This window comes from Ostrinia furnacalis, unplaced genomic scaffold (genome assembly GCF_004193835.3).
Source record: "Ostrinia furnacalis isolate ACB-3 unplaced genomic scaffold, ASM419383v2 OfSCF0770, whole genome shotgun sequence".
NCBI classification, from domain to species: Eukaryota; Metazoa; Arthropoda; class Insecta; order Lepidoptera; family Crambidae; genus Ostrinia; species Ostrinia furnacalis.
Window position 1 is genome coordinate 317694 of NW_021131009.1, and position 19175 is coordinate 336868.

The 19175-nt window shown below is 42.6% G+C and overlaps 3 protein-coding genes across 4 annotated transcripts; 2 read left to right on the plus strand and 1 right to left on the minus strand.

The window, feature by feature from the left end:
* Positions 1 to 258: 258 nt before the first annotated feature.
* LOC114349998 (uncharacterized) lies at positions 259 to 3524 on the minus strand. Of its 2 annotated transcripts, none has more exons than XM_028300614.1 (2): positions 1567 to 3524; positions 259 to 857 (listed from the first exon to the last, which is right to left on the minus strand). In XM_028300614.1, exons 1-2 carry the CDS (start codon positions 3333 to 3335, stop codon positions 812 to 814), a joined length of 1815 nt encoding a protein of 604 aa, XP_028156415.1. In that variant the 5' UTR covers positions 3336 to 3524; the 3' UTR covers positions 259 to 811. The 2 variants fall into 2 exon arrangements, with proteins under 2 accessions (XP_028156415.1, XP_028156416.1); XM_028300615.1 differs by having other exon boundaries at positions 259 to 854; positions 1564 to 3524.
* A 3681-nt stretch (positions 3525 to 7205) lies between these two features.
* Positions 7206 to 15374, plus strand: LOC114350000 (nuclear pore complex protein Nup133-like). The gene is made up of 8 exons (XM_028300617.1): positions 7206 to 7455; positions 7806 to 7924; positions 8712 to 8929; positions 10429 to 10464; positions 10649 to 10805; positions 12447 to 12562; positions 14648 to 14680; positions 15345 to 15374. The coding sequence occupies exons 1-8, from the start codon at positions 7349 to 7351 to the stop codon at positions 15372 to 15374; spliced, it is 816 nt and encodes a 271-aa protein (XP_028156418.1). The 5' UTR covers positions 7206 to 7348.
* Positions 15375 to 15645: 271 nt separating this feature from the next.
* Positions 15646 to 18103, plus strand: LOC114350001 (uncharacterized). Its single transcript, XM_028300618.1, has 3 exons — positions 15646 to 15862; positions 16580 to 16870; positions 17955 to 18103. Exons 1-3 carry the CDS (start codon positions 15730 to 15732, stop codon positions 18101 to 18103), a joined length of 573 nt encoding a protein of 190 aa, XP_028156419.1. The 5' UTR covers positions 15646 to 15729.
* Positions 18104 to 19175: the final 1072 nt, after the last annotated feature.

Here is a 19175-nt window from a genome sequence, read left to right on the forward strand (position 1 = left end):
GAAATTTAAATTGGTTAAATCATGGTGACTAGATAACAAAACAATAGTTAGAGTTTAGCCTTATAAATGGATAGGTATACAAAAATATTGTTCTAAGATAACTTAACAACTTAATTTATTTGTTCACAAAAGTGGTTAAACAAAACGAAAACAACAAAACTCATCACTCAAACATGATATAAAAATAAAATAGCTCTATTCAGCCACTGGCAAAACACACAATTTTACAACAGGCCTTTTAATAATGGTATCTCTACATTTTATACTAACAACTCTCGTAAGGTTGTCCAAACCTTTGTGCTTTTCGGTAATTATGCCCATTAACCACTTCGCAGGAGGAAGATCGTCTTCTTTAACTAAAACTACATCCCCGATTCTAGGCTCTGGTGTTGTATTTGCCCATTTGTACCGCTGCAAAAACTGAGTTAAATATTCGTTGGACCACCTACGCCAAAAGACCTTAAGCATTTGTTGGGTTAGCTGCCAGCGTTTCAAAGATGATATTGTTGACGTTTCATAATTGTTATCGGGCACAAGTACTAAAGGTTCACCGATGATAAAATGACCTGGTGTGAGAGGTGTTGGATCTTGTGAATTGGTACTGATCTGTGTTAACGGCCTTGAGTTAAGACACGCTTCAATTTGGTATAACAACGTAGATATTTCTTCATAGGTAAGGGTTGCTGTGCCGATCACTCGCTTCAGATGATGTTTTGTCGATTTTCCTTGGTCACATGGTAAGCTTTCTTTTCTTTCTCTTCTAAGTTCGTGTCCTTTATGTCCGTTCTGTCGTGTTCTATGGTTATGTTTTTTAACCATGCAGGTCCACTTTTCCAGAGAGGAAGTGTATCATATTCAGATGGGTTGACTCCACGGGAAGCGCAATCTGCAGGGTTATCAGAGGATACCACATGTGACCACTGTTCTCGGTCTAAATTAGCTAAAATCTCTGACACTCGATTTGCTATGAACGTCTTCCAGCGACTTGGATGACTGCTCAGCCAAGCTAAAACGATCGTTGAGTCCGTCCATGCATGTAAGTTTGACTTTGGTACCTTCAAAATTTCTGAGACTTCCTTTAACAACTTCGCTAGTAGAACAGCGCCGCACAACTCAAGCTTCGGGATGGAAATTTGCTTTATTGGAGCTACTTTTGTTTTGCAGGTGATAAGAGTGACCATAACATTTCCAGCTTCATCTACCACGCGCGCATAGACTACAGCAGCATATGCATCAGACGAAGCGTCGCTGAAGCCGTGTAACTCAACTGTGATACACTTTGAATTCGTACCAATCCAGCGCGGCAGACGAAATTGAGTAAGTGCAGTAAGTTCACCTCGGTAAGTACTCCAATCTTTAAAAAGCTTTGCTGGTAACTCCTCATCCCAACCGATTCCTGCTAACCATAGCTTTTGTATGAACATTTTTGCTTTTACGATGACTGGAGCAAGCCATCCCAAAGGGTCATACAACTTTGAAATATCTGAAATAACTTTTCTCTTTGTTACAGGTTCACTGATAGGTGGTAGCTGCACGGAGTATTCGAAGACGTCAGTTCGTCGGTTCCAGGTAAGTCCAAGAATTTTGATAATTTCATCTACTTTGAGTTCCAAATTGCTTGTTGTTTTTTCTGAATCCTTGCTTATTTCGTTCAACAGTGTTTCATTATTGCTTGACCATTTTTGAAGTTCAAATCCCCCTTTGCTTAGTAACTCATTCATTTGTTGAAATATTTGTTTTCCTTCCAGAACTGTGTCACATCCAGTAAGTAGATCATCCACATAAAAATCATTTAGGACTCTTTCAGCTGCCAATGGAAACTGTTTACCTTCATCATACGCGACTTGATGCAGTGCTCTGACTGCAAGATATGGGGCTGAGGCAGTGCCAAAGGTGACTCGCAACAATCGCAGATGTTCGATATCTTCTTGCGGCTTGGATCGCCAGACTAATCGTTGATAATCTACATCTTCGTTAGCTACTTTTATTTGGCGATACATTTTGACTATATCAGCCACCAAGCAAATAGGATGCAGTCTCCACCTCATCGCCAAATGACGAAGATCCGATTGAAGCCTTGGGCCTACCAACAATTCGCTGTTGAGAGATACACCGTTCTTGTCTCGACATGAAGCGTCAAAAACCACTCTCAGTTTGGTTGTTGTTCTGTTGAGCTTCACTACTGCGTGATGAGGTAAGTACACACTTTCTGATTTGTCGATCTCGTCGTTTGGTACTTTTTCCATGTGACCCAGCTCCAGATACTCTGCAATAACATCGGAATAGAGATCCTTGAGATTTGGTGATTTTGCTAATCGTCTTTCTTGCATTAAAAATCTGCTTACAGCTATTTCTCGCGAGTTGCCTGATTTACAGTTCGGATTTTCTTCTTTAAATGGCAGTTTTACGATATAACGTCCAGAAGGGTCTCTTGTGGTTGTTTGTTTGAAAAATTCTTCGCATTTTTGTTCTTCAGGTGTGTGGTGAGGTTTATTGAGAAGACACTGATCAGATTCTATTTCCCAAAAGCGTTTAAGATCAAACTCTTCTTCAACAACTTGAGTGTGTAATGTTGTTATGACGTTTCTACAGCTTAGTTCAGTTTTACTACTTTCAGATACTTGACCAGATAATATCCAGCCGAGTCTGGTGTTTTGAGCTATAGGACACCCTATTGGACCCTTAACTAGTCCCTCAGATAATATCTGACAATACACCTCTGCACCTAACAGCAAGTCTATTTTGTTTGGAACATTAAACTTTGGATCAGCCAACTTCATTTCAGGCATGTGTGACCAAAGTTTCAAATCAACCCGTCGTTCAGGAAGAAATGTGGTAAGTTTGGTAAGAACGTGAGCTTTCACCGTAATTGTGAAGTTCGGATCGTAGATAGATTGCAGTTTGATATTAACTACATGTTTAGAGTTGACTGATGAGTTACAATCACTCCCTACCCCAGTTATAACACTTCTGCTTGCTACTTTCTTCAGCCCAAGTAATTGGACTGCAGACTCCGTCACGAACGAGGCCTGTGATCCCTGGTCCAATAAAGACCTAAGTGTTATGAACGATCCATTGTTTGTTTCAGCTTTTACCAACGCGGTTGCTAAAAGAACTTGACTCTTGTTGTTAGAGAAACAAGTGGTAATGTTGGTTTGCTGGTCAATGTCATCAGATGTTGTTGCTGTTGTCGCAACGACATGATTGGTTCTTGATGGGTTAATTGATTGTGTTGTTTGAACATTGTTGGATGGTACGTTGTTATTGGTTGAATGCAATAAAGAATGATGCTTCTTATTGCAGATTCTACATCTAGTAGGCAAACGACAAGTCATAACCGAATGATTCGCGCCTAAGCAGTTAAAACAAAAATTGTTGGTTTGGACAAAGTTACGGCGAGCTGATAGTGTTTCATTTGCGAATTTCTTACAATTGCCAAGTTTATGATTGTTGTCAGAACAATATGAACAAGAAACCGATATTTTGCTAGGGCTGTTCTCTACTACATGATGGGACTGGGTACTTTTCATAACTTTGCAAAATTATTCTAAGTCCTAAAATATTAATCTAAAATTATTCTAAGTCAATGTAAACAATTAAAATTTTCTAAGTTAAACTACCAGTGTAAATAAAGTCCAAAATCCTTCAACTTTCTTCTCAATAATAAAATGCCAAAAGAGTACTCACAGTTATATCCGTTTCACTCACACACTCTCACAATAGACGGCGAACTCTTCATCCAACACGAACTACTTCGGGTTCCGTACCCGAACTCCTTTCGGGCTCCGACACGAACCCCTTAGGGCTCCAACACGATTCCCTAGGGCTCCGAGAGTGTCTCCACCAGATGGCGCCACCTCAGCGCAGCACCACCATCATCATCTCCTGATCTTCCTCAACCAGTTGGTTGCCCTGACAGTACCACAGCTGGTACTGTCAAACTGATGTCAGCAGCTCCTAGCTGACCCAGCTTCTTGACCTGTCCTGTTTGTGACAGCGATCCACTGTCCAGGACGTCACCCCCCTCCAAAAATGCACAAAGTGTAGTCGCGGCACCTGCACCGTTACCAGTGCCCAATGGACATCAGCTTCCTGATGATATCCGACTCGACAGGACCATGAATAAACCACGGATACTCTCGGCGCACTTAAGGGACTCTTATCTAGGTTTAAATAAGACGTCAATATTTAGGTGACAATTTATTGCTTGACACAGGTTGTCAATGGTTCACAATGGTTGTCAATGGTTCTTAAAGGTTAACAGATGTCAAAATACTCCAGGTATATAAAGCCAGGGAAAAAAATCTGGACACCGCGGTACAGCTTTTCGTCCCTCAAAATACAGTGACATCTATTGGCAACAAACATAAACAAGTTTCATGGAAGGTTTATACACTCGAGTCAGAGAGAATTCAACTCGAGTGGGTTCGAGTTACGCCCAACTCGAGTTAACTCGAGTTACTTACTCGAGTTGACCATCACTAAGTCACACAACGAAAGTTGAGGCCATCAAGCAAGACAAGCAAAGGGGTATTTCGCCGAAACAGTAAATTTTCTGTGTCCAGGCAGGCGAACACATGTTTTTTTATATCTATCTGTATAAAACTATTTTTATGGGGAAGTTCATCAAAAGTTTTATTTGTTTTTGCTATTACAATAGCAGAAACTACAAATAAAACCGTAGAAAAACTTAATCAAAAGTCGTTTTTCTAATTTCCTTGTTCTGTCCATTACTGTTGTTTGCCAAAATGAAGGCACATTTTAACAAATTGAAGCGTAATTTAATTCTAATAGCACTCTCTTTACATTTGAGAAACGTTTGGCTATCGAAAAATAAAAACTTTAAATGTCAAATACTTATAGGAAGAAAATAAAGTGAAGTTAAGTTCTTGTCCAGGTCAAAAGTATAATTTCCCTGGGTCTTCTTTTCGACCATTGTAGTAACGAAACGAAAAAACTTACCCCCTTACTAATAAAAAGTTACACAGTTGTTGAACACTGTTTTAAAATGACATTTCCATACTAAACGTCACTTTAAAACACTGTTCAACGAGCATGTAAGTTTTATTAGTAAGGGGGTTAGAATGTAACGCACTGCACCGTTACAACTCGGCCATTACGTCCCAAGAGACCATCAAGGCAGGACAGTACATCTTTGATCAGTTTCGCGACAAATCGCGTAAGTAGGTCCCTCCTTGGGTTTTTGTTTACTAAAAAGTCAATTTCTTTGGGCGGTTTTTTGTATCAAATTCTGGCAAGGTATTGCGTAAGCCGCCGTGTAATTGTTCATATCGAGTTTTTATATCGGAAGGTAACTTTGACAAAACAATAAATAAAAGTACATAGTCTTCGACACATAAACCCAAGTTTTTAAGTGACCGAGTACATTCAAGCACGGGGTTCAAAATGCCTACGCGCAAGTTTTTTGGGTTTGTCAAAGTAGGTAAATTAATCAAACGACCGAGGTAACGATCGATCAACATTCTTTTATTGTCAAATCTACCTTTTAATATCTCGAGAGCTGTATCTAAAGATTCGTCAGTCATTGATAAATGTTGGATTAAAGATCGTGGTTCTTTATGTACGTGTGTAAATAGGTAGTGATATTTCTCGGTTTTCGAGAGGTCTTTTCGTGATAATACTATGGAGTTAAACATGCTAATAAAACTGTACCACTCGAAAGTATCTCCGTCAAAATTTTGTAAATCAATTGCTGGTAATCTAGTATGTACTGAACTACTTTCCGTGGTTACATGAGAACCATCCTTTTGTGGGAATCTTAGTGAAATTGNCTAGGCAAAATCGACCATTTTTGGCGAAATACCCAAAGATCTGTGCCACGATTACGCTAATTTTTAACGAAGGAGCGCGTCTGTATTGGAGACGTTAAAAATTAGCGTAATCGGGGCCCTGTATGAGATACAGTACAGCCAATCAACGTCTTGGAAATTTTCCTATTGGACTATAGGTCGCGCAATCAGAGTTGAGGCCATGAATACAAGCAAAGATTTTATTCTGTATTTGCATACTCTTATGTCTCGTTGCACGCACAGTGAGTTTGACAAGAACTTTCTGTCTCGCTTGCAGATATTTAATGGCGATGGCGATAACGATCAGTAGAAATCAGTAGGGAACACCACCGCCACACGCTGGTTCAAGAAATGATAAAAATGGAATTAGCGATTTATTCACTTTTTTCGATGGTATCATGTGTAGAATGTCATAAAAAACGTTTTGTTTAAGTTATATTTTTCTGAGAAATGCGTAGTTTTTGCTATAATACATGTTTTGTGTTTTATTTGTATGAAACGTTTCCTTCACGAGGCTCTTATTCAAAATGTTAAAGTTTGTTAGATATGACTACTTATAGGTTTTAAAGAGTCATACTAATAGAAGCTAATACAGTAACAACTTTGTCCCAGTGCGTCCCCGTTTAGGATATAAGTGATATTTTGTAAGGTACGAAAAAGTAAACAAAATATATGGATATAAGGCAACTTTATCATAATTTATTGATTTTCTAAAATAGAAAGAAGCTAACAATCATTCCAATCTTAATCATTTATTATTCAACATCATCATCAACATCTATAAATTCAAAAGTTTCATCATTATTTGAAGCTAGTAAATTTTTAACTTCATTAGGAAGAGGAAATTTTGACTCACATTCATTTTTGGTCTAATTGTTGACAAAAAAGGATCCGAAAAAATAAGTAAATTATTTAAAATATCACGATTGGTCACTTTTCGGTTAAATTTACGCGTATGATTCTCTCTGATCTTTCTAAAATCTTTATTCCGCGATTCTGTAGCTTCTTCCGATAGTGCTCCTATTGGCATAATATCTAAGTGCAAAGCAAAACCAACTGACATGAATCATTTAACAAAATTAAAACAAAGATCTTTACGGCTGCCCGCATATTATTTAAAATTTAATGTTTTGGAAACTAATTGACGTATGGAAATAATTTTATCACTTGTATTTTTTATTTAAAGAATACAAATAGCTAAAAAATGAAATCAGTGAACATTCTTCATTAAGTCTTTGCTTGTGTTGATGGCCTCAACTCTGATTGCGCGACCTATATCCAACAGTTCCACATTTTCCAAGGTATCGATTTTTGAATCGATTGTAGACTATCGAAATTATCAGTCCGAAACCGGTTGAAGTAAATTTTATTGCTGTTAAAATTTTTAATCATACATCTAAAAAAGTGCAACGTGCCTGCAATTCGGACGAAGTTCACGAAGTGCAAATGATTATTGATTTTATTTTTGATTTGGCGTGTTGTGTCGGTTATTTTATGTTGCTGTTTCATTTGGATTATTAGTGTTAAATTAGTGAATAATGGAGTTTAGCAATACCGGGGGCATGAGGAGCCCTTTCTCTCCCCGTGTGAGACAATCTATAACCGGCAGAAAACCCATTGGGATGTCTGCAAGGAAAAACCAAAAGTAAGTAACCTCCCAGCCATGTTCGATGAAATTGCAAATTGTAAAAATCAATGAGGGTAGGTAGTTCAACGTTATCAGAAATTTTATTTTCATTGACCAGCCTTATTTTTTGGCGTCAGGGTTAAAAAAATAACAAAAGTTAGGTTACCTACTTTTAACCCAAAAACGAAAATAATTATGGATTAATTTTGTGATATTTGAGTTTGAGCTGGTTCCTTTCTGTTCTCAACTTACTTGAAAATGTTATGTTCCAATGCTCAGGCTAATTGATCAAGTTTTTGATGGGCAAATTTTATAGTTTGCATTGCACTTACAATATGCTTCACACATCTACCCTTTGTGTTTGCCAGCAAATATATCCAGTCGCCTGGAGCACAGAATGGAGACGTGATTTACAAGACACCCATCAGCACAGTCGAGACTTACGGCTCACCGTTGCCGGTGATGGTCACTGAGACACTTACTTTTGGTAAGTTTTATTAAAGCTTTTTATTAGTGTTATGAGCATGCATAAAAATTTAAATTAAATTTTTAATGTATCAAAAATGGTATTTTGGTTACACACTTGACTTAGGCAAAAGCACTCTGCAGCACTCGACGTGCATACCATACTCTAGTGAGATGTGTGATCCTACTCTAATCTACTTTACCATCTTTATTTATTTATTTATTTAAGGACAGTACACAGCACAATATCAATCTGTAATAACAATGTTTTTTAGTAGATTTTGTAGGCCAATTACATATGAACATGTACCCAGGGTTCGAAAATATCCGATATTTATGATATTTATCAGATATACAGGGTGGAATTTTGTAATGCCACCTGGAAAGAAAGTACTCTTAATACTGTAGAAAACATTCCTTTATTTTTGAAAAGAAAAAGAACTGCATTCAAAGATTTGCGAATTTTTTTCGAAAAATCATTACCATGCTATACAATTTTCTGTACATAATTAAAATAATTTAAGATTTCATGGTTTTCCCTTCATAAAAAATCCTGTTCTCCATGTTATTGGCTGTTTCAACTTCCTAAATCAGTGGTCCCGGACCACTGGTGGTCCCTGGAGGCATTCCAAGTGGTCCACGAAGTGCACTTGCACACCTTGGTCAAAACCACTTTTAACTGATTTTTGCAGTCAAACTGGTTTTGACCGATTATGAGGTGGTCCCTGACAAGACAGAAATTTGGTAAAATGGTCCCTCATGACTTAAAGGTTAAGAACCGCTGTCCTAAATCATTCATGTTTCAACAGCCAGTGGCGAAGTGAGCGTCCGGCTCTCTCCCTGCGGTTGGTGTTGGCTGGTGGCGGGCAGACGCGTGGTGGCGTGGCCGCGCGAGCCCGCCGCCGGCGCCGCGCCCGCTTCACCCGCGCCCGCGCCGCCCGCGCAGGCTAGGGAGCTTACCTTGCCGCAGACTGACCTGGCGCATAAGGCAGATTTAGTGGAGCTGTTCTATGAGGATGGGGCCCAGGTAAGCATGCTCTTATCTTGATCAAATGCTTGCGGACATGACTGGGCGAGCCTATTTCTGGCCGCGCAGACCAGGGAGCTCACACTACCGTAGACTGACCTGGCACGTCAGTCCCGACTTGGTGGAGCTGTTCTATGAGGAGGGGGCACATGTGAGCATGGTCTTGTGTTGATCAGGCGCGTGGTGGCCTGGTTGCGTGAGCATATCGACCGCTCCGCCCGCGCAGGCCAGGGAGCTTACCCTCAAATCGGCGTAGAACCGTTCTGTGGCATTACCAAACAACGAGCCACCACGCTACTAACCGCCCTCTGCAAACAAGAGGCTATTGAGTGGTGGAAGTCTACATCGGGACAAAAACACTCAAAAGCACTCATTCAGGGATATAGCAATAAAGTAACTAAGGAACTGCTAAAGTTCAAAAGATACAAAGCCTGTGCAGTGACTAGAATACTGACCGGCCACTGCAAACTAAACAAACATAAATCGAACATGAACATGACCGAGGAAACTCTGTGCAGATTCTGCCATACAGAAGAAGAAACGGCCATGCATGTTCTTTGCTCATGCTTCCCGCTTATGAGCAAAAGAAGTATCCATCTCGGGCGACACATCATGCACCCGGATGAGATAGCAGATATCACGCTCCAAAGAATCTGGAAATTTATAGACTCAACGGGACTAAGCAGTGAACTTTAAAGACAAGGGCTGCCACAATAGATCAAACCTGGTCGAGTTGGCGCAAATAAAGGCCCAAAAACCAATAATAATAATAATACCATGCTACAGATGGACTTGGTGCATAAAGCGGATTTAGTGGAGCTGTTCTATGAAGATGGGGCACAGGTGAGCATGGTCTTGTGTTGATCAGGCGCGTGGTGGTGTTGTTGCGTGAGCATATCAACCGCCCAGCCTGCTCAGGCCAGGGAGCTTACCTTGCCGCAGACTGACCTGGCACATAAGGCCGACTTGGTGGAGCTGTTCTATGAGGATGGAGCACAGGTAAGGATGGTTATTAGTCATGTGGAGTCAATTGTACATGGGTCATTTATTATATAACAAAGGTAAACTGGTCGAGAATGCTTTAGTGCATTAAGTTCGCCTTATGTTCAAATTTATTTTGGCATAAAAGTTTAAATAAATAAATAAATAAATAAGGCCGACTTGGTGGAGCTGTTCTATGAGGATGGAGCCTAGGTAAGCATGGTCTTGTGTTGATCAGGCGCGTGGTGTCGTGGCCGCGCGATTTTCGATATGACCTCATTTCTGATTTGACCTCGCAGAGAAACTCCGAGCATAGCTCCATCGCCATTTGCCTTGAGCCTTCTTATAAGGCCCGTTGTAATAATTGCAGACTGCTATGAAAATAAAGCTTGCTGATTTTAACTAGTACCTAAGCCGGGTATTAGTTGTCTTGAGTGTTTAATTTAAATTTTAACAATGAGGGTATGCATCTGACCATTGCCTGAAGCGTATTTATTTGAGGTTGTCATTGTTCTCAGATGCCGTCGTGCGTGGGCGTGTCGCCGGAGGGCGTGGTGCGCTACTGGTGGTCGGTGGGGCACGCCAGCGCCATGGCCGACGTCAGCTGCGAGCTGGGCGGCCAGGAGTGCGAGCGCCTGCTGCACGCCGGCGGCCGTCTGCTGCTGGCCACCACCACCTGCTCCGTCGTGCTGCTGCAGCCGCGCCGCCACGGTGCGTAGTGTCCCAGGCCGGGGCGTGGTGCGCTACTGGTGGTCGGTGGGGCACGCCAGCGCCATGGCCGACGTCAGCTGCGAGCTGGGCGGCCAGGAGTGCGAGCGCCTGCTGCACGCCGGCGGCCGTCTGCTGCTGGCCACCACCACCTGCTCCGTCGTGCTGCTGCAGCCGCGCCGCCACGGTGCGTAGTGTCCCAGGCAGTGGCGGCGTAGCATAAGTTGGCACCCGGGGCGGGGATAAGTTCATAATAACGCACCCCAGAATGGTGTGGTGCCCCCCCCCCGAGATTTTTTCGGTTGGGTTACCAATTCGAAGATGAAAGATGTTAGCACGGATGAGCTTTATGGTACCAATCGTCATGACATATCATGACCGTCCTTGTCATGCAGATGCGTGAGTGAGTACTAATCTGCGCGACTTTTGTCACCCCCTGATGCTTGGCACCCGGGGCGTACCGCCCCCACCGCCCCTCCCCTTACGCCGCTACTGGTCCCAGGCGTGCGGGCGCGGCAGGAGTGCGGCGTCTGCTGCTCGCCACCACCACCTGCTCCGTCGTGCTGCTGCAGCCGCGCCGCCACGGTGCGTAGCAGGGTTGCATGATTTAAATCAAGTTGATTTAAATCATGATTTAAATCACGATTTTTATTACATGATTTTTTAAATAAAAATCATTGATTTAAATCAATGACCGAAAATGGAATTATAGAAAGGCTGGGAGTTAATATTAATCAACTGTAATGTTCGAAAACAATGTTAATATTAGGTGTTAATGTATGAAATTGTCGTTTTGTATGGAGAATCTGAAAAATTTAATTTTTCCATACATTCCATTTCCATCACATTTGCGATTTTTCAGATAACCACTTAATTAATTTTTTTTGGCGGTGTTGCCTGCTCCATACATCAATTCTACGTAAATAAAAATGTATTCCGTAAGAAAAACTAAAGAAATGATCGCAGAACCTAATAAAAATCAAAAAAATCAAATTAATCAAATAAATCGTGATTTTTTTGATTAAAATAAAAAAATCGTGATTTTTATCCACCCTGGTGCGTAGTGTCCCAGGCAGTGGCGGCGTAGCATAAGTTGGCACCCGGGGCGGCCCCCCTCCCCCCCTCCGTGATAAGTTCATAATAATTAATAAGGCACCCCAGAATGGTGTGGTNCCCCCCCCCGAGATTTTTTCGGTTGGGTTACCAATTCGAAGATGAAAGATGTTAGCACGGATGAGCTATATGGTATGTATATGGTACCAATCGCACTCCCTCCCCCGTGTCATGCAGATGCGCGAGTGAGTACTAATCTTCGCGACTTTTGTCACCCCCTGATGCTTGGCACCCAGGGCGGACCGGCGGAGGAGTCTTTGTCATCAATTTGCCTAATAGAAGCAGGAGTACACCAAGGGTCGACGCTGGGTCCAGTCCTGTGTATACAATCTACATCAGTGATCTATCCAACAACCAATGGTATACCTAGTCATAAAATAGTGAAAGCTTAGGACTCCTGGATCGATGGGAAACTATGTGGGTCCCGGAATGATGAGTTATGAGAAAAAATGAGTATAAAATACTGACAGGAAGACGTGATATAGGCAGGTCTCCCACTCGATGGATTGACGATATATTAAGGTGGCGGCAAACACCTGAATGCAGACAATATGGGACCGGTCATTTATTTATTTATTAGGTACACCAACAAAGTCACATACATAATACAGTTCATACATTTTAACATGGTCATCATGGCAATCTAAGGAGTATTTTTCCTAGCAGTGAGTGAACATCCTTTTTGGCATGAAACTAAATCAAATTCTTGTTACAGAGGGTCGCGCGACAGTGACGTGCCGAGTGCTGCGGCCGCCAAGCGGCTGGCTCGGCGGGATCGGCCGGCGCGTGTCGCTGCTGTTCTTCGGATCCATGCCTGCCCATGCTGACACTGTGAGTGGCATAACATGTGCGCTTTGGCCGCAGAGGGAATATAACAATGAAAGACTGTTTCTTTAGACATTTTTATAAATGGCAATGCCAGATTTTGTATGAAAGGTGGCGTCCTTTTTTTTTTTCGCGCGGCCATCGACCAAACCTTGTTTTTTGATTACAAAATAGTGTAATAAATCAATTGTTGCAATTTCTTACAAAACTTGCGCGCAAAAAGCAAATCTACACTCGCGAGCAAAACTATGGAATCACTTACATGAAGTTGTTTCCACGCGATCTTGTTTACTAACGAATTTGTTAGTAACAAAAAAAGTGGGACCATTTTAAAGATTAAACTTTTACCTTTTAATTGATACCAAATTCATTTAAATCACACCGGTATTTAAAAAGATATCCCGGCTGATGTGAAGAAGTAAGGAAAAAGACATGTATCAACTGTTTGATACGTCGCGAGTTGCGGCCTACTTACCCCCTATAAAAACACGTGTTTTCGGATTTTTGCTTTCACACGTTGATCCATACACATCTCAGCTTCTTTTGACACTTTACCTGGGATTCTACACCTTCAGAAGCAGCACAAATCCTTGCACTATTGCAAGCAGGGCTCAGCCAGCGGGCTGTCGCATGTCAGCTCCACATAAGCCAGTCCTGGGTTTCGAAAGTTTTAAGACGCTTTCGGGAGACTAGTGGCTTTATCCCGAGACCAAGTTCTGAACAGCGCCAGTGCAAATCGCAGAAGGATGACCGTTTTTTCATGTAAACCTCTCTATGAAATCGTCATTTGACTGGTATCGACGTCCAGCAAGAGCTCAGAAATGTTCGTAGGATAGCTGTTAGCGTGTGGACAGTTCGTCTTAGATATAAGCAATAGAATTTGACTCCAAAAAGGCCTGCCACAGGCTCGAAACTGACGGCAGGTCACCGATAAGCACGTATTCAATTTGCTTGTACACATCTCGATGGGAAGTCGAGCAAGGCTTATGGGGGTAAGCCACTGTTTCAGCGAACCAGCTCTGCACAAATCGCTCCCCAGGCTGCCTATAGACCCGACCTCTTCAACTGCTGCACTGCAAACACAGTCTGCATTCATCGGAGAACAAAACTCGCCTCCATTACTCGCCTACCCATCAAAATAAGTGCGAGTTAATTGAAAGCGTTCTTGTCGGTGACCTGCCGTCAGTTAGGAGCCTGTGGCAGGCCTTTTTGGAGTCAAATTCTATTGCTTATATCTTAGACTATCTGTCCACACGCTAACAGCTATCCTATGAACATTTCTGAGCTCTTGCTGGACATCGATACCACTCAAATGATGATTTCATAGAGAGGTTGACATGAAAAAACGGTCATCCCTCTGCGATATGCACCGGCGCTGTTCAGAACTTGGTCTCGGGATAAAGCCACTAGTCTCCTGAAAGCGTCTTAAAACTTTCGAAACCCAGGACTGGCTTATGTGGAGCTGACGTGCGACAGCCCGCTGGCTGAGCCCTTCTTGCAATAGTGCAACGATTTGTGCTGCTTTTGTAGGTGTAGAATCCCAGGTAAAGTGTCAAAAGAAGCTGAGATGTGTATGGATCAACGTGTGAAAGCAAAAATCCGAAACCACGTGTTTTTATAGGGGGTAAGTAGGCCGCAACTCGCGACGTATCAAACAGTTGATACATGTCTTTTTCCTTACTTCTTCACATCAGCCGGGATATCTTTTTAAATACCGATGTGATTTAAATGAATTTGGTATCAATTAAAAGGTAAAAGTTTAATCTTTAAAATGGTCCCACTTTTTTTGTTACTAACAAATTCGTTAGTACACAAGATCGCGTGAAAACAACTTCATGTAAGTGATTCCATAGTTTTGCTCGCGAGTGTAGTATACAAAATCATCAAACTTCTAATGCTCGTAACTCAGTTCAGACTGAGTTTAGAAGTATACATGTCATAGTAAGTTTGGTTTATTACACTATTTTGTAATCAAAAAACAAGATTTGGTCGATGGCCGCGCGAAAAAAAAAGACGCCAATTTCCGGCATTGTCTTTTGAACCTCGGTTACTAGAATCTCGTTACATTTACGTCCTTGTCTGTATTTACAGAAGCTCGTGGGCCTGGTGGTGGTCTCCGAANGCGTCGCACAGTCGCGACAGCAATATAATTACGCGCGAGCGATAAGGATGGGTAGCTTGGGGTCAGTGGACGGGATTCTACGTGCTCACGGACCAGGCTTTAGTGTCAGCAGCACGGTAGGATAACTCAAACATCATAACTCCTCCTATGTTCTTAAATGATTAATGCTACAGGTCCAACGACAGTTTAACTTTCTCCCGGGACAAACTTAACCTTCATTGGTTGGGTTTTTATTGGCGTCAAGCTGTAGATTCTGACTGCACAAGAGTTGCAGCGGTAAGAACGAGATGTGGGACTAGTCCCGTTTATCATCATCATCATTTCAACCAAAGGATGGACCACTGCATAGTAGATGGATCTACTGCGGAATATCCTTGAAAGATTTTCACAGCAACGCTGCTATCGAGGTGCTTTCTACGACCATCACCAGATCGTCGGTCCACCGAGTGAGAAACCTACCGACATGGCACTATTCGTTCTTTAGTGAGACAGGTTGGGGATCCCTTAGTGACTACGATATTCACGGGAAAAGTTGGTCACGGCATCACGCGTGAACCGCTATACTAATTTCTCTAAATATGTTTTTTTGTTGTGTTTGTTATTGTTATGATAAGGTTTTTAAGTAAAAAAAAAAGAAATTAGTAAAATTAACTTTTTTTAAGACAGGACCACGTCTATCGGGCAGCTAGTTCTTAGAGCGTCATCATCATCATCATAATTTCAGCCACAGGACGTCCACTGCTGAACATAGGCCTCCCCCAATGACTTCCACATCGCACGGTTGGTAGCGGCCTGCATCTAGCGCCTTCCCGCTACCTTTATCAGGTCGTCGGTCCACCTTGTGGGTGGGCGAAAGTCTACAACCAATGTGTGTTACCTGTGATGACTTATGGCTCGGAAACGTGGCCCCTCACTATAGGCCTTATACAGAAGCTCAAAGTTGCACAGCGTGCTATGGAGAGGGCTATGGTCGGTGTTTCTTAGAGCGTATTTACAGAAAATAAACGACATAGTATAAAGACTTCACCGTAAAGAAGTTGAATTATAAAATATGTTTATTGCAGGTGACCTGAGCAGCGTGGAGATCACGGCCCTGGACGTGCGTGCGAGCGGCTCCAGCGGCGTCCTCTTGCTCATCTCCGCCGTCAACGTGGCGCGCTCGCCCGAGTCGCGCCTGGCCATCGGTGCGTATGATAACAGCATATTCACAAGTACTGAATAAAAGTTTTGTATTTGGTCACACAAAATGGCAACTCTTTATAATACAGCTCTTCTAAAAACAAGTATTTAATATAAAACATTAAGTTTTTGATTTCATTTGTCTTTACTTGATGTCGTTGGTCCACCTTATGGATGGACGTCCCACGCTGCGTTTTCCGATACGCGGCCTCCATTCCAGAACTTTGCTGCCCCATCGACTGTCAGTCAGTTCTGCGTACTATGTACCCTGCCATTGCCACTTCAGCTTGCTAATCTGTCGGGCTACGTCAGCGACTTTAGTTCGTTTACGGATCTCCTCATTTCTGATTCGATCTCGTAAACTGACGACATCATACATTGGGGGAGGACTATGTTCAGCATGGACGTCCTATGGCTGAAATGGTGATGATGATGATTGTCTTTACTAGTTAGTTAGTTAGTTAGTTTTGCAGGGCAATCGAATACCGCACTTAGCCTCATGATTGGGCCATTGTGCGCGATTTGTGGTTTATCTTCCTACTCCAACCACCCCAAATCCCCCCAGAAGGCGAGCAGCCCGTCTAGGCTGCTGCAGGCCTCCCGTAGCGACGATGGTGATCGAAGAAATTGAGCCCGTTGTTCTTCCACGCTACTGCACTCCATGAGCACATGTTGCGGTGTTTTGATTGTCTTTACTAATTCAACGTTTGTTTTCCCCTCAGCTCACATCTCAGTGGAAGACCCGGCGAACCCGCGCGTGACGTCACTGGTGCCTCTGCGGAGCTGGGCGCAGGACGCGGAGCAGCCGCCGCCGCGCTTCCTGCCGCTCGGGCCGCACGCTCTGCTGTACACGCCCACCTACCTCGCGCTCGTGTCCAGTGAGTGTACTGTTGTAAGGTACAGTGAGTGTCACATCTCTGGAGGAGCCGGCCAGCCCGCGCGTGACGTCACTGGTGCCTCAGGAGCTGGGCGCAGGACGCGGACGTCGTCGTCTCATCTCTTATCAACCCGGTGTTCGGTTACTTGTAAAAAAAAACGTTGCGTTGATATCGTGCGGCGTCCTTGCAGCGTCGCGTCAACCCTACGCGCCGTGAGCACGTAGAATCCCGTCCAATGACCCCAAGCTGCCCATCCTTGTCGCTCGCACGTAATTATGTTGCTGTCGCGCTCGCACACTCACTGCGGGCGCCCGTCGCACAGTCGCGACAGCAATATAATTACGCGCGAGCGATAAGGATGGGTAGCTTGGGGTCAGTGGACGGGATTCTACGTGCTCACGGACCAGGCTTTAGTGTCAGCAGCACGGTAGGATAACTCAAACATCATAATTTCTCCTATGTTCTTATGATTAATGCTACGGGTCCAATGACAGTTTAAGTTTCTCCCGGGACAAACTTAACTTTCACTGGTTGGGTTTTTAACGGCGTCAAGCTGTAGATTCTGACTGCACAACAGTTGCAGCGGTGAGAACGAGATGTGGGACTAGTCCCGTTTATCATCATCATCATTTCAACCAAAAGATGGACCACTGCATAGTAGATGGATCTACTGCGGAATATCCTTGAAAGATTTTCACAGCGACCGATCCAGCGCTGCGATCGAGGTGCTGTCTGCGACCTTCACCAGATCGTCGGTCCGCCGAGTGAGAAACCTACCGACATGGCACTATCCGTTCTGTAGTGAGACAGGTTGGGGATCCCTTAGTAACTACGATATCCACGGGAAAAGTTGGTCACGGCATCACGCGTGAACCGCTGTACTGATTTCTCTAATTTTTTTTTTTGTTGTTTGTTATTGTTAGGATAAGGTTTTTTCGTAAAAAAAAAATGAAAAATTTAGTCTGTCTGTCTGTCTGTTACGCTTTCCCGCTTAAACCTCGCAACCGATTTTGATGAAATTTGGCTTAGAGATAGTTTGAGTCCCGGGAAAGAACATAGGATAGTTTTTATCCCGGTTTTTGAAACAGGGACGCGCGCGATAAAGTTTTTCTGTGACAGACAAAATTCCACGCGGGCGAAGCCGCGGGCGGAAAGCTAGTAGAAAATAAATGACATTTATGTTTTACGGCGAAGTTAAATCATATCTTTATTATTGCAGGTGACCTGAGCAGCGTGGAGATCACGGCCCTGGACGTGCGTGCGAGCGGCTCCGAAGGCATCCTCATGCTCATCTCCGCCGTCAACGTGGCGCGCTCGCCCGAGTCGCGCCTGGCCATCGGTGCGTATGATAATAGCATATTCAGTTAGAGCGCTTGTAGACGTCCGTTTTTTTGACCGGACAACGGCCCGATTTTTTCACCGGATTAAGCGGTGGCGTATGGTTTATAATGAACGTGTGCACATTAGGGTGGTCCTTATTTTTCGACTTTTGAATTATTCCCGGGGCACTTTCTCATTCGATTATATACCTCTAAATATGAAATTAGCTTTTTTTGTTTTTTTTTTTGTTAAGATTTAGAGGTCGCTACCAGCTGTCAAAATATTTACAAAAGCTTTGAAGATCTTAAATCATGGTTTCATAAATGTTTTATTTAAGTGTTTATATCACATTTTACGTGCAAATGAACATCGCATAGATAGAATAGACAATCGCTTCTTGTTCCCTTCTTCCCTCAACCCCTCCTCTATACCGACCATGGTACCGACGCGTCGAGATACTAACAAGTAAACTCTTATAATCTTAAAAATAATTGATTCAAATATGTACATTGTACATAATATCTTAGTTAAAATAAATGAAACTAACAAATACAGATTTTGTTTTTACTTAAAATTCAGTACATGCAATGCTACGCACGTCACGGCTGTGTGACGCAGTATTTTGTTTTTGCGAGTACAGCAGGAGATAAATAAATAATAAATAAATATCCTTAGACATTTTACACTGTGCTTCTAGTCCCAAACTAAGCAAAGCTTGTACTATGGGTACTAGACAACGGATATAAACATACTTAAATACTTTTTTTTTGTAAACACATACTTATTATAACGGGTGTAAAAAAACCTATCCCGAAGCCGAAGACTACAGCCTTGGCCAAAAGTATTGAGCACCCCCTAAATACTGCTTATACATGATAACTATAAAAGATACTCAAAGATATTTGATAAAAACCTTTCCTTGACAGGTTTTGAAACATAAACTCACGGCACAACGTGCAATAAAACACGTTTCGAGATGTTTAGCTATGATACTGTAGTATTGTTAGTCTTTGAAAAATCATAAAAAAACTTCTTCCGACCTCGCTGCTGAGTTATCAGCTGAAATTAATACGCCAATTTCTGCAAGAACAACTCGCAGAAGACTCCAAGAAGCTGGGAT